At 53.7% G+C, this 13,925-nt stretch overlaps 1 protein-coding gene across 2 annotated transcripts; it reads left to right on the forward strand.

The window, feature by feature from the left end:
• The first annotated feature begins 934 nt into the window (after window positions 1-934).
• On the forward strand, window positions 935-7,546 carry GATA1 (GATA binding protein 1). Of its 2 annotated transcripts, none has more exons than XM_045995236.1 (6): window positions 935-1,006; window positions 4,606-4,842; window positions 5,284-5,661; window positions 5,769-5,914; window positions 6,508-6,633; window positions 7,042-7,546. In XM_045995236.1, the coding sequence occupies exons 2-6, from the start codon at window positions 4,623-4,625 to the stop codon at window positions 7,414-7,416; spliced, it is 1,245 nt and encodes a 414-aa protein (XP_045851192.1). In that variant the 5' UTR covers window positions 935-1,006; window positions 4,606-4,622; the 3' UTR covers window positions 7,417-7,546. The 2 variants fall into 2 exon arrangements, with proteins under 2 accessions (XP_045851192.1, XP_045851193.1); XM_045995237.1 differs by lacking the exon at window positions 935-1,006 and adding an exon at window positions 4,248-4,252.
• The last annotated feature ends 6,379 nt before the right edge of the window (window positions 7,547-13,925 follow it).

Genomic DNA, 13,925 nt, shown 5'->3' on the forward strand with positions numbered 1-13,925 from the left:
CCTTACCCTCTCTGCCTCCTAGCTGTGTCCCCTTTTCTTCCCGAGTCTCCCCATTCCCATCTCTCTCTGTCTCTGTCTCTTGCTCTCTGCCCCTCTCCCTTCTCTATCCCTTCGGTTCTTCTTCCCTTCCCCCACCCTATCCCACTCCTCAAGGACCCACAGAGAAACCAACCCTGAGTCCCACCTGTTTCCCGCCTCCAAAGCAGCATGGCGGGCAACAAATTGAGGCCGCTGTCCCTGGGTGCCCCCCCAGCCCCGCCCCCCCCCCATCCCAAGACAGCCTGTTACCGCGGAGCCAACAGCCACAGTCTCCTCCATCTGATAAGACTTATCTGCTGCCCCAGGGCAGGCCGGAGCTGGCGTAAGCCCCAGTGGGGCACTGAGTGAGTGTGCCCCTGCCTCCCGCCAGTCCTGGCCTGGCCAGGCCTCCAAGTTGGGCCTGGGTCATCAAGATGTCCTACGGGCTCTGGTTCAAATCCCACCAAACCTCTGTGAGTCTCATTCTTCTTGCCTACAAAATGGGTAGTCATATCCCTCCTCTCCCTGTTGGCCGGGAAAATTCACATACGTAAGGGCCCAAGCCTGGCCCAGCACACAGGAGGGACTTTGGAAACACTCACTGAAAAGCCTAGTGGAATCATAAAACCATATCTGCTATTTTCATTTTATCTTGGCTTCAGCCCATTTTGTTTGGCTGGACACTGAAGTCCACAGGAGCCCAAGTTGAACAGGGTCCAAGAATCCATGGGGTGGGCAGGTGGGACAGAGGAAGGCCCCCACTGCCCAAAAGGTGCCCCACCAGCAGGGAGCCCGCCCCCTCCTCTGGTCCGCCCCACCCACTGGGGCACCAGCCACTCCCTGGGGAGGAGGGAGGAGGGAGAGGGGAGGGAGGGAGGGAAGGAGGAAGGGAGCCTCAAAGGCCAAGGCCAGCCAGGACACCCCCTGGGATCACACTGAACTCGCCACATCCCCAAAGCGGCCGAACCCTCTGCACCAACCAGCCCAGGTCAGTCTCAGCCCCCCAAGAGCCCCCAGCAAGGCAAACCCCAGGCCTGCTGTCCCTTACCTCAAGGCTACCCCTCCAGCCTGCTCCAGCCTCCCCAACCCACCACTGGTCCTCAAAGTGTCTACCACCCCTGAAACCCTTCACCGCTCCTCCAAACCATCTGTCTTTCCAGCCCCCGTCTCTACTCCAGAAACCAACCCCCAAAACTGACCTCTTTTTGCCCCGACTTCCATCCTCTCCTTCCAAGGTATCTGTTCCTCTGATGACTTAACTCTGCTCCATACACACCATCCACCCCCTACAACATGCCTTTCTCTCCTAAATCCTAGCTCTGCCCTGAATCTGGTTTTCACTCACCTGGAATTGTTTCTGTCTCTGAGTTCTCCCAAAAACTCACTTTTGCTCTCCCATGCCTATTTCTGTTCCCCAAGCCCCTGTCTGATCCCCATCCTGGTTTCTGCTCTAGATTCTCTAGTCCCCTAAACCCTGGCTTCATCCTCTTATCTCTGTCTGCGCCTCTCAAGCCCCCTATTTGTTCCCTGTGACTTCTCTCTGATCCCCTCCCAAACCACTACTCTCCTCCAGCCCCCTGCCCACACACCAAAAAGTCTGTCACTCTAAACACCAAGTCTACTATCCCAAGTCTGTTCTACTACATGATTCCTCCTCATGCCTGCCTTCCCTAAACCCCATCTCAGCCCCCAAATGTGTCTCTGGCCCCCTGGATCTCCTCCGGCCCCGTCTTTCTCCACCCCAATTCCATCTCAGTTCTCAAATTCCTCCTCTGCTCCCATAACACATCTTTATCAGACACACTCCTGCCTGTTCAAACCCACCTCTGACCCCTAAACTCCATCTCTGCTCCAGCAAAGCCCACAGAACCCCCACACTTTTCCACCTTCCTCAGAATTTATCTCTGACCCCGAACTACATCTCCAGCTTCTGAACGTTCTCTCTGGCTCTCAAACTTCACTTCAGATCTCTAACCTTGTGTTCTGCTTTTCCAACCTATTTCTGACCCCAAAATGTGACCTTTCAAATGTCTCTGCTCCTCAAACCCCATATCTGCTCTCCCCAAACACTACAGCTCTACCCCCAACCTCTCCCTGATCCTCCACCCGTCTGACCCTCAAATTCCACCTCAAAGCCTCCCAAGACTCATCTGCCCCCAGACCACATCTCAGCTCCCTTCAGTCCCAAGAGACCCTCCCTTGAGGGCTGGGATAGGGATGTTACCTGGGGTGAGGGGCTGGGCCTTGGGAGAGCTGAGGGTGCCGGCCTGCTGCCTGCTGCCCTTTGGGGCAGCACTTACTCTAGTAGGGCAGCTGATAAGGAGCTTTCATATCCCCCAGCCTCGAGATAAACTTTATCTCTGTCCGGAGAGTGATAACTGGGGGTGGGGGGGCTGGGCCCCTGCCATAGGAGGGGTGGGCAGCCCTGGAGCCACCAAGGTGCTAGGTGCAGGGATGTGGGGCAGTGGGACTGGAGGGAGATCATGGGGGAGTGGTGAGATGAAGATGAGGGGGGATAAAGGTCAGTGATGACAAAGACAAAAAGAACAAGAGACAGGCAGACAGAGAAGGAAGGGAGAAACAGAGTGGGGGGCGGGGGGTAGAAAAAGAGACAGTGACAAACAGCAAGAGACAGGAAGAAAAAGGAAAGAGAAACAGAGAGACAGCAGGAAAGTGAAGGAGACCCAGGAACAGAAAAAGAGCAAGGCAGGAATGCAGAGAGAGCTTCACGGATAGAAAAAATCATGGAGAGACGCAGAGGAAAGAGACGGAAACAGAGGAGGAGGCAAGACATCCACTTTGGGGAGAATGAGTGGAGATCCTGGGGCCTGGACAAGGCTGGTAGTGGACCCAGCCATGGGCACCTCTCTTTACCCACACAATCATGGGCTCCTCTCTTTACCCATACAAGCCCCAACCCTGAGCCCAACCTTCAGCGTGTTCACACAGTGGGTCATGTAGGCTGGGGCTGTGAAGATAGCCTTCTCCTCTGTCTCTCTTAGTCCATCCCAAGGACAGGAAAACTGAGGCGTTTGGATTCACAGGGCAAGTCAGGGGCAAGAGTAGGTTTTCTGGCCCCTCACCCGGGCTGTGTGCAGTGGGGTATGGCCAAGCATGTGGGACTAGTAAGACAGACACGGAAATAAAGCCAGAGGGCAGAAAGAGAGAGAGGAGACAAACAAGCAGAAAGAGACTGAGTGGGAGAGAGGTAGAGACGTTCAGAGACCTGACTGGAGAGGGAGGGAGAAGTGAAACAGAAAGAGGTGAAAGACATGGAGATGAAGATGGAGAGAGACAACCAGACATAGAGACATGGAAAGCCAGAGAAAGAGAGGCGGGAAATGAGGCACTCATTAAAGCAGAGAAAGGGAGAGGAAAAGACATATCATGGTAGCATAAAACGATGGGACAAAAATATGGAGGGCCAGGCTGGAGAAGAGAGAGTGTCGCCAGGAGAGAGACACAGGGAAACAGATACACACACAGGGAAGGACAGAGACAAGGGGGCAAAGACGAAGCCGCCATCTCACGGGTCTTAGCTGGGCCCCTGTCACTACCTCCTATCTGGCATATGGGGAAACTGAGGCCTGGGGCTGGCTGGAAATGAAGGAACCCAAAAGCAGAACTATGGTAGGCCTCCCCAGGGCAGACCTGTACCCCTCCTCAGAGGAAGCCAGTAGCCTTGGGGTGATTTCAAAAGTTGGGCGGGGATGGCAGAGATAAGCAGTGGGGGGTACTGACCCCCCCCATGGAGTGGGGAGGAACTGAGGGGGCCCTCTGTCTGCAGACCCAACGGAGGTGGGGGGAGGGAGGAGTCAAGCCGGAAACCATGGGTTTCTGAGAAAGTTAAAAGATGCAACAGATAGGGATGAAGTTGGGGAGCATAGGAGGGTGAACCCCAAGGTCCCAGGGGTGACAAGTGGCTCAGGGGACTCTGGCTCTGCACCCCAGCCCAGCCCACCCAGACTCCTCTAGAGAGAGAGAAGAGGAGGAGGAGGGGGAGAAAATGAGAAGATAAAAAGATGACCAGAAAGGGAGAGAGAGGAGGATGAAGGAAAAAGGAGCACAGGAGAAGGGGAAGTGGACAGGCAGGAGGGAAAGAGAAAATGAGGAGGGGAGGAGATGTAGAAAGGGGGAAGGCGGAAGAGGTGGCTGATTAAAGAAAAGGGAGAGGAGGAGGGGGAATAGATAGAGGTAGAGAAGAGGAGGAGGACTGGGGAAAGAGAGAATGAGGGTATAAGGGGGCCAAAGAGGAGGGAGGAGTGGGAAGAGAAGCAAGAGGAAGAAGAGGAGAGAGGAAAGAGGGGGAGTTGTGGGAGGAGGAAAAAGAAGAGATGGGAGGAGGAGAGAGAAGAAGGGGAAGCGCAAGGGGAGAAGAGGGAATAAAAGGGAGGGAGAGGAAGTGAGGGGGCAGGGGCGCAGAAGGAAGGAGGGGATGATGGAGTGGAAGAAGGGGAGAGATCTGGGGAGGAAAAGAGGGCTAGGAAGACTGAGGGAATGGAGTAGGAGAGGGAGACAGGAGGGAAGGGGGCGGGGTGGGAAGGGGAGGAGGAGTTTAGAGTCTGAGGACCCCTCCTGTCCTCACAGGTCCCATCCGAGGCCCTATGGAGTTCCCTGGCCTAGGGGCCCTGGGGACCTCTGAGCCCCTGCCCCAGTTTGTGGACCCGGCCTTGGTATCCTCGCCACCAGAATCGGGGGTCTTCTTCTCCTCTGGGCCCGAGGGATTGGATGCGGCAGCCTCCTCCACGGCCCCCAGCACTGCCACAGCTGCAGCGGCAGCTCTGGCCTACTACAGGGATGCTGAGGCCTACAGGCACTCCCCAGGTAAACTCCTCCGGGTGGCTGTCTTAGCACAGGCTCCGTGCTGTCTGGGTGACCCTTAGCTAGGGCTGAATCCCACTAAGAGGTCATCTTGAACATGGCCACTTCCCCCAGTTGATGCCAACGCTCCCCATGTGCCGTCTTGCTATAGTCATACTGGAAAGCAACGTCGGAAGTGGGTGGTGGTGGCCCTAGTTGTCAACAGACCCATGGGGCTCTGAATCCCAAAGGGCATCCTCAACGCCCCTTTGGAAATGGGTGGAGGTTACCGCAGCTGCCAAAGTGACCAGTGGGGCTTGATGTCCAGGAGTTACTCGATGGCCAGCAGCTGTTCCGGTTGCCTGCGGGAAGACTGGAGACTTGGCCGCTCAGTCGGAGCTGTGGGGCACCACCATGGCTTTGGACTGACCCCTCCTTCCTTCCCGTACCCACCCTCCATAATAGTCTTTCAGGTGTACCCACTGCTCAACTGTATGGAGGGGATCCCAGGGGGCTCACCGTATGCTGGCTGGACCTATGGCAAGACGGGGCTCTACCCTGCCTCGGCCGTGTGCCCCACCCGCGAGGACTCCCCTCCCCAGGCCCCGGAAGACCCAGATGGGAAAGGCAGCAGCAGCTTCCTGGAGACCTTAAAGACAGAGCGGCTAAGTCCAGACCTCTTGACGCTGGGGCCTGCACTGCCTTCGTCCATCCCCGTCCCCAGCAGTGCCTACGGGGGTCCTGACTTTTCCAGTACCTTCTTTTCTCCTACCGGGAGCCCCCTCAATCCAGCGGCCTATTCCTCCCCCAAACTTCGTGGAACACTGCCCCTGCCCCCCTGTGGTGAGGTCCCCACAAAGGGACAGGGAGGTTAAAATCGGGGTGGGGGGTGTCCAAGGCAAAGCTGGGCTGAGCCTGGGCTTCCTTGTCCCCTCTGTCCACCCCATCAGAGGCCAGGGAGTGTGTGAACTGCGGAGCAACAGCCACTCCACTGTGGCGGCGGGACAGGACGGGCCACTACCTATGCAATGCCTGCGGCCTCTACCACAAGATGAATGGGCAGAACAGGCCCCTCATCCGGCCCAAGAAGCGCCTGGTAAGACCCCAGGCCTGCCTCCCCTTCCCTAGGAACTGTTCTGGACCTGTGCAGGGATTCCTGTCCTCCTGCTCTACGAGAACCCATATCCCCCAGCCCGTCCCTTCCCCATCCATGCAGGAACCCAGCTTTGCATAGGAATGCCTATCCTCAACCTACCTTCATAGGCTACTTCCAGGAACCCTGTCTTGTCCCTGCACGACAGCAGCGTTCTCCTCCTTGGGTTCACATGGGACTCACCTTAGGACAACCTGAACCACCAGGGACCTGGCACCCTCCCCTAGATGTGTTGATTTCATTGGCCTAGGGTGTCACCTGGGCCTTAGGATCATTTTCAACTCCCCAGGTGATTCCAATGTATGGCCAAAATTGGGAATCACTGATGGAATCTCACCCCCAATACCAAAATCCCCAATCCTGGCCAGGAAGCCCTGTCTCTGCCCCATACAGAACCCACAGTCATTGTCCTGTTAAGTATATCTGTTCTTACCCTGCACCGGAAGCCCTACCTTCAACTTGACCCTGACCTCTTGGGTCCCCTAAGCATCCCCCCTCCTACCAGTGGGCTGATCTTCACATTTTCTCTCCCCCAGATTGTCAGCAAACGGGCAGGTACCCAGTGCACCAACTGCCAGACAACCACCACGACGCTGTGGCGGAGAAATGCTAGTGGGGACCCTGTGTGCAATGCCTGTGGCCTCTACTATAAGCTACACCAGGTTTGTCTTGCCCCATCCCCCACCCCAGTCTCCCTCCTCTCCTCCCATCATCCCGTTTACCTCCTCCTCTGCTCCTGTGGCACCCCCATGTCTACTTGCCCTCATAACCCTCCCCTCTCCCCCACCTTTTCTGCTCCCTCCTTCCTTCTCTATTCCCCTCCACCTTGGTCCTGATCCCTCCCGCCTCCCATTCCTTCATCTCTTCACACCCTTCCGTGACCTCCTGCCCCTCCTCCTTCCTCCTTGGGATTCCTTAGGACAATCCCTGCACCATACCAGGGTCATGCTCCCCTAGTCCCCGAAATAATTCCCTATGCTTAACGAGGCGGGATGGAGATGGCCTCCCTGGTCAAGACACAGAGGCAAAGATGTGGAGTTGGGAAACACTCCGGGCCTCCCCTTTGGCAGGTGAACCGACCACTGACCATGCGGAAGGATGGTATCCAGACTCGAAACCGCAAGGCATCTGGAAAAGGGAAAAAGAAACGAGGGTCAAGTCTGGGAGGTACAGGAGCAGCTGAAGGACCAGCTGGTGGTTTCATGGTGGTGGCCGGGGGCAGCGGGAGTGGGAATTGTGGGGAGATGGCCTCCAGCTTGACGTTGGGCCCGCCCAGCACTGCCCATCTCTACCAAGGCCTGGGCCCTGTGGTGTTGTCAGGGCCTGTGAGCCACCTTATGCCTTTCCCGGGACCTCTGCTGGGTTCCCCCACAGGCTCCTTCCCAGCAGGTCCCGTTCCTCCCACCACCACCACCACCTCTGTGGTGGCTCCACTGAGCTCCTGAGGGCACAGAGCATGGCCTCGGGGCTGGGGCAGGGACCCTCTCCCGTGTGGGCAGCAGTTACTACAACCCAGCCCTCTGGGCCCAGCCCCCCCGGCCTGGACCTTCAAAGCTTTTGTAAAATAAAACCACCAAAGTCGAAAGTCCCGAGAGTGGAGGTGTGAGTCTGTGTGGGACCAAATCAAGAATGGCGGGAGGGAGGTCATGAGTCTGGGTGTCTCTGAGGACAGCGTCTGGTGTGGGCGCCTGTGTGACACTTCACGATCGTGAGTTGTGACATGGAATTGTGAAGTGTTTGTGAAAGCACGTGTGGCAGCTTCCAGGTGGCCCTAGACGGCATGGGTCGCCACACACCACGGGGTGAGATATTGCATGTGACTGAGGGGGTGAGGCTCTGCAAGACGGGGTGCGTGACACAAGGCAACAGCGGGAGCCAGGGTACAGGTGACTACGGGGGAGGACGTGGAGTGTGTGCGTGGTGGCACATGCAGGAGGAATGCATGGCATGGTGTCCATGTGACTGCACGCCACGTTGGGGTGATCTTTGAGACGGTGTGATGGCCTATGTGTGGGGCACAGACCTGGACAGACAGATGCTTCTGGAACGTTGAACACGGGCTGCGTGTGGGGGCGTGTGAAGTCTAACAGCGGCACCATGGGGGTCTGCACATCCAGGGAGCCCTGGGGCTCGAGTGACGGCAGCATTTCTCTGCAAGTCTACACGTGTGGGAGTGCGGATCCTGTGGTGTGTGCCAGGCCACAGTGTCTCTGAGTGGCTGTCAGGTGTGAGCAGTTCTGTGTGTACTTGTTTGTGGAAAGTATCAACATACAGAGTTCCAGCTGGGTCTACATCAGGGACATGTGCCGGAGAGGAAAGGGGGGCGGGGGGGGAAGGAGGGACTGGAATGGGAGCTGTCCAGAAGGTCAGAAGGCCAGTGTGGGACCACGGGGCTGTCTGGGGGACCTTCCCTGTCAGTCATCGCTTATCTCTTTGGGCCCAGCTCGGCCTGCAGCTCCGTGGGAAATGGTAGAGAAAGAGAACGGAAGATTAGGAGGACAAAATAACTTCTGGGGGTGATATTTAGACCCCGTAGGTAGGGGGGAGCCCCCCCCACAATGCCCACTCCCACACCAACACACCTACTCACCTGGGCCAGCTGCTTCCCCCCCCAGAGTAGAATCTGTTCTTCCAAAATGGAAAACCCTGGGGTGCCAGTGTGGCTCCGGCAGTTAAGCTTCAGACTCTTCAGATGAGGTCTTGATCTCAGGATCACGAGTTCAAGCCCCATGTTTGGCCTACTTAAGAAAAAAAAAAATTCCAAAATGGAAAACCCTTACATAGGAGCCTGTGCGGAGTCAGGTGACACCCGGAGCCAGAGAGGTTAAATGGCTCGCTGGGGGCCACATAGCTGGAGACAGGGGGCCAAGCCAGGTTCTGTGGCTTAGCCTCCATACCACCCAGCAGCTCCTGATAGCAAGGAGCCCCATTTGCTGAGCATTTACTGTGGGTCGGGCAATAGCTGGGAAGCTTCAGTTGCTTTAGTTCATGAACACCTGGAAAAAAAAAATACTCCAAGGAAAGGAAAGTATACTACGCACTTTACATTTTTGTTTTGCTAATGAAAAAGTAAGGCTCACAACTGGTGTTAACTTGCCCTGGCCACACAGAGTTTAAGGAGTGGATTTTGGATACCACTCCCCCCCCCCCATGTGAGTCTTGCTCACACTTAACTGGGCTACCTCTCTCTCTTTTACTCTCCCCACCCTCGCTCTTGCTCTCATCACTCAATCCACTCACATCTGAATTTGTTTTTGGGTTGCTTCTCTTTTTTTTTTTTTAAAGATTTTATTTATTTGAAAGACAGAAATCACAAGTAGGCGGAGAGGCAGGCAGAGATAGAAGAGGAAGCAGGCTCCCTGCTGAGCAGAGAGCCTGATGCGGGGCTCGATCCCAGGACACTGGGATCATGACCTGAGCCGAAGGCAGAGGCTTTAACCCACTGAGCCACCCAGGCGCCCCTGGGTTGCTTCTCTTTATGGCTTTCCCCCAGAGCCCCAAAGCAAGGATCGTGGGCACGCGGGTCCTAAACATAGTAGGGGTAAGCAGATGTCCTCAGGACAGCTCTCCTTCAGCTACTGGCAAAGCGGGCCTGCTGCAGAATCATGGCAGTCCATGTTCATTACAGGGATAGTCCAGAACTTCCCCAGTCTTCGTAAAACCCTCCTACCTTCCTGGCCATCCCACAGAACCCCAGCCCTCTCACCCTGCAAGAGCCCCTGTCCACATCTGAAACAGAAACCCCTCTCAGAACCTGTGCTGGACATGTGCCTAGCCCTACCTTGCTCAGGAGCCCCAGCTCTTACCTCCCAGAACAGCTGCACTAGCTTGACACTCTAAGGGAACCCTTTGTCTAATTAGCAACAGGAAACCCATGCTGACCCCCGACAGAAGTATCAGCCCTCACCTTGCTTTGGAGGAAGCCCTGTCCTCCCATGGCACAGGAACCTTGGACTCAGGCCAGTTAGGAATCTGTGAGCTCACACTCTAAGGAAGCCCTTTCACCACCCTTTAGAAACACTTGTGTTGGGGTGCCTGGGTGGCTCAGTTGGTTAAGCAGCTGCCTTTAGCTCAAGTCACGATCCCAGGGCCCTGGGAGTCTGTTTCTCCCTCTCCCTCTGACCCCCTGCCTGCTTGTGCTCTGTCAAATAAATAAATCAGATCTTTAAAAAAAGAGGGCACCTGGGTGGCTCAATGGGTTAAAATCTCTGCCTTTGGCTCGGGTCATGATCCCAGAATCCTGGGATTGAGTCCCGCATCAAGCTCTCTGCTCAGCCGGGAGCCTGCTTCCTCCTCTCTCTCTCTGTCTGCCTCTCCACCTACTTGAGATCTCTGTCTGTCAAATAAATAAATAAAATCTTTAAAAAATAAAAATAAAAAAAAAAGAAACACCTGTCCTGACCCTCTTTGGTAGTCTCGATCTCTCTATAGGAAACCTGCCTTGACTTTGAACAGGACACCTCTGTCTTCACACTGTCCTGGAGCTCAGCCCTCCAGATAGCATTTTAGAAACACTTGCATCACAATAAAATTTAGTTCTGAACCACTGACCTAGCTCTCTCTGCAGAAACTTTCTTCAACCTCTTTGGGAACTCCCAATTGAATATAGAAGCTCTTGTCTCCATTGTCAATAATGACCCTTGATGTCATTCTGCACCACAATCCCTGATCTCACACCCTAACGTGTAGAGTCCACAAAACCCACGATCCAACTTTTTTTTAAAAAGATTTTATTTATGTGACAGACAGAGATCACAAGTAGGCAGACAGGCAGGCAGGGGGGGGGGAAGCAGGCTCCCTGCTGAGCAGAGAGCCCGATGCGGGGCTCAATCCCAGGACCCTGAGATCATGAACTGAGCTGAGAGAGAGAGAGAGAAAGAGAGAGCTCGTGCACGTGGTGGTGGAGGGGGCAGAGGGAGAGAAAGAATCTTAAGCAGACTCCCTACTGAGCATGGAGCCCACTGCATGACTCTATCCCAGAACCCTGAGATCACAACCTGAGCTGAAACCAAGAGTTGGACACTTAACCAACTGTGCCAGCCAGGCGTCCCCACTCCCGTCATTGTATCCAATTGTTTTTTTTTTTTTTTTAAGATTTTATTTATTTTTTTGACAGACAGAGATCACAAGCAGGCAGAGAAGCAGGCAGAGAGAGAGGAGGAAGCAGGCTCCCCACGGAGCAGAGAGCCCGATGTGGGGCTCGATCCCAGGACCCTGGGATCATGACCTGAGCCGAAGGCAGAGGCTTAACCCACTGAGCCACCCAGGTGCCCCTGTAATCCAATTCTTAACATGAACCTCATTCTTGAACTTACAACCCTTTCCTAAAAAAGAAAAAAAACCCTTTTCTGAGCTTGTGGTAGGGATGCCTGTCCTGACCTTCTCCTTTAGGCCTAGACCTCATCTTATACAGTTACCTATGGCCTCACCTGGCACAGGAACCATACACTGTACAGGTTTACATCTTTACCACGTGTTAGCTTTGCAGCCCTGACCCTCTACAGGAAGCCTTGCCTACAACTGTACTAGAACCCTCTGACTGGACTTTCCATAGAAAACCTTTTCCTCTCAACAGAAATCCTTAACTCCACTCACAGGAATCTCTGGCCTCATCCTTTAAAAACAAAAAGATTTTATTGATTTATCTGACAATGAGAGAGCAACAGAACATGAGCAGGGCGAATGGCAGAAGGCGAGAGAGAGAAGCAGGCTCTCTGCTGAGCAGGGAGCCCGACACAGGGCTCGATCCCAGGACCCCGGGATCATGATCCAAGCTGAAGGCAGATGCTTAACTGACTGAGCCACTCAGGCACCCCTCTGGCCTGATCCTTTATAGGAACACCTAACCTTGCTTTCTGGAAACTTCTCTTAACCCTAAACAGGATGTCCTGACGTGACTCTCTCTGACAGCCCTGGTCCTGGCCCTGGCCTTGTCCTGGAAGCCCCACTTTCCCCCCTTTACAGGAACCATTATTCTGACTGTGGCTAGTGGCTGCCACATGGGACTGATAGCTCTGTGGGGTCTGTAGACTCCTGTAGTAGGCCCTGCTATAGGTTCTTTTTTTTTTTTAAGATTTTATTTATCTATTTGACAGAGAGAGATCATAAGTAGACAGAAAGGCAGGCAGAGAGAGAGAGAGAGAGGGAACCAGGCTCCCTACTGAGCAGAGAGCCGGATGCGGGACTCGATCCCAGGACCCTGAGATCATGGCCTGAGCCGAAGGCAGCGGCCTAACCCACTGAGCCACCCAGGCACCCCCTGCTATAGGTTCTTCAAACCTGTGTTCTCCTGAGCTCACTCACTTTTCTGACCTCCCTTACAGTGAGATGTGGACATGTGACAGAATTCTGACCAATGCAATATGGGCAAAGGGATATACACCACTTCCAAGCCTGGCCCATAAAAATATCTCATGGAATCCTTCACTCTCTTTCTTTTCCCATCTACCAGCTCAATAGTGCGAACTCCAAGGATTCAGAGGACAGCAGAGCCCCAAAATGGAAGCTGCCTGAGTTTCTGAATGATCAGTAATAAATATCCACATTGGACTTCATATGAGCAAGAAATAAACATTTATTTGTTAATCATCTAATATTCTGGGTTTGTTATAGCAGCTAGCATAATTTAGCCCAATTGGGATGCCTGGGTGGCTCAGTCGGTTAAGCATCTGCCTTTGGCTCAGGTCACAATCCCGGAATCCTGGGATTGAGCCCCATGCTCTCTGCTCAGGAGGGAGCCTGCTTCTCCCTCTACCTTTCACACACACTCATGCTCTCTTTCTCTCTCACACACGCGCTCTAATAAATAAATGAGATCTTTTTAAAAATTTAGCTCAGGTGTGCCTGGGTGACTTAGTCGTTAAGCGTCTGACCCTTGATTTCTGCTCAGGTCATGATCTCTGGGTTGTGAGATCAAGCCCTGCATCGGACTCCACACTCGGCGTGGAGTCTGCTGGTCCCTTTCCCTCTGCTCTTCTCCCCACTCTCTCTGTCTCTCTTTCTCTCAAATAAATAAATATTTAAAATTAAAAAAAAATTTAGCCCAATTAAAAACAATTCCTTGATGGAATCTAGACGTGAACACCTGTACCTACTGCCTACATTAACATAGCTCTGAACCTGTAGAGAAATACTTGTGCTGAGCCTGAACTGGACCATCTGATCTCTTTGTAGGAAACTCATAAAGCAGTCTAAGGAGCCTCATCCTGAACTTGTTTAGGAACCCTTAGTCTGGAGCTCTCCTTAAACAACTGTCTTGCCCTGTATAGAAATCCCTGCTTGGTTCAGGAGAGGAACAAAAGCATAGAAACTACAGGAAGCCCTGTCCTCACTCTGTTCAGGAACACTGACCCAGTAGAACACCAAAAGTGACCTGATCCTGTCCATGAATCCCAGTTCTCACACAAAAGGAATACATGGAAGCATGGAAACTCTGCACTCAATCCTGTGAAAGAATCCCAGCCAGATAAAGGAAACCAAAGACTGACACTCTACAGCAGGATCAGAAAACTATAGCCTTCAGCCCAAAGTCAGACTTCAGCTGGTCTCTTCATTTTTTAAAAAAAAAGAATTTATTTATGGGGTGCCTGGGTGGCTCAGTCATTACATGTCTGCCTTGGCTCAGGTCATGATGCCAGGGTTGTGGGATCAAGTCCCACATGGGGCTTCTCCCCATCTCTGCTTGTATTCCCTCTCTTACTGTGTCTCCGTCAAATAAGTAAACTCTTTTTAAAAAAGAACTTATTTGACAGAAAAAGAGAGAGCACAAGCCCGGGGAGCTGCAGAGGGAGAGGGAGAAGGAGAATCTCCACTGAGCAGGGAGCCTGATGCGGGGTTTGATCCTAGGACTCTGAGATCACCACCTGAGTGGAAGGCAGACACTTAACTGCTTGAGCCATGCAGCTGCCCCCTCACCCCCGTTTCTTCATTTTTAAAGGAAAAGAAAGAACATGCC

The sequence above is a fragment of the Meles meles genome, chromosome X (genome assembly GCF_922984935.1).
Source record: "Meles meles chromosome X, mMelMel3.1 paternal haplotype, whole genome shotgun sequence".
Classification (NCBI taxonomy): Eukaryota; Metazoa; Chordata; class Mammalia; order Carnivora; family Mustelidae; genus Meles; species Meles meles.

Bases quoted from the DNA above. Each gene is read 5' to 3' on its own strand.
- GATA1 (XM_045995236.1), top strand. From the start codon at position 4,623: ATGGAGTTCCCTGGCCTAGGGGCCCTGGGGACCTCTGAGCCCCTGCCC. The intron at 5,662-5,768 runs GTGAGGTCCCCA...CCACCCCATCAG, and splicing joins ACTGCCCCTGCCCCCCTGTG to AGGCCAGGGAGTGTGTGAAC. The intron at 5,915-6,507 runs GTAAGACCCCAG...TCTCTCCCCCAG, and splicing joins TCCGGCCCAAGAAGCGCCTG to ATTGTCAGCAAACGGGCAGG.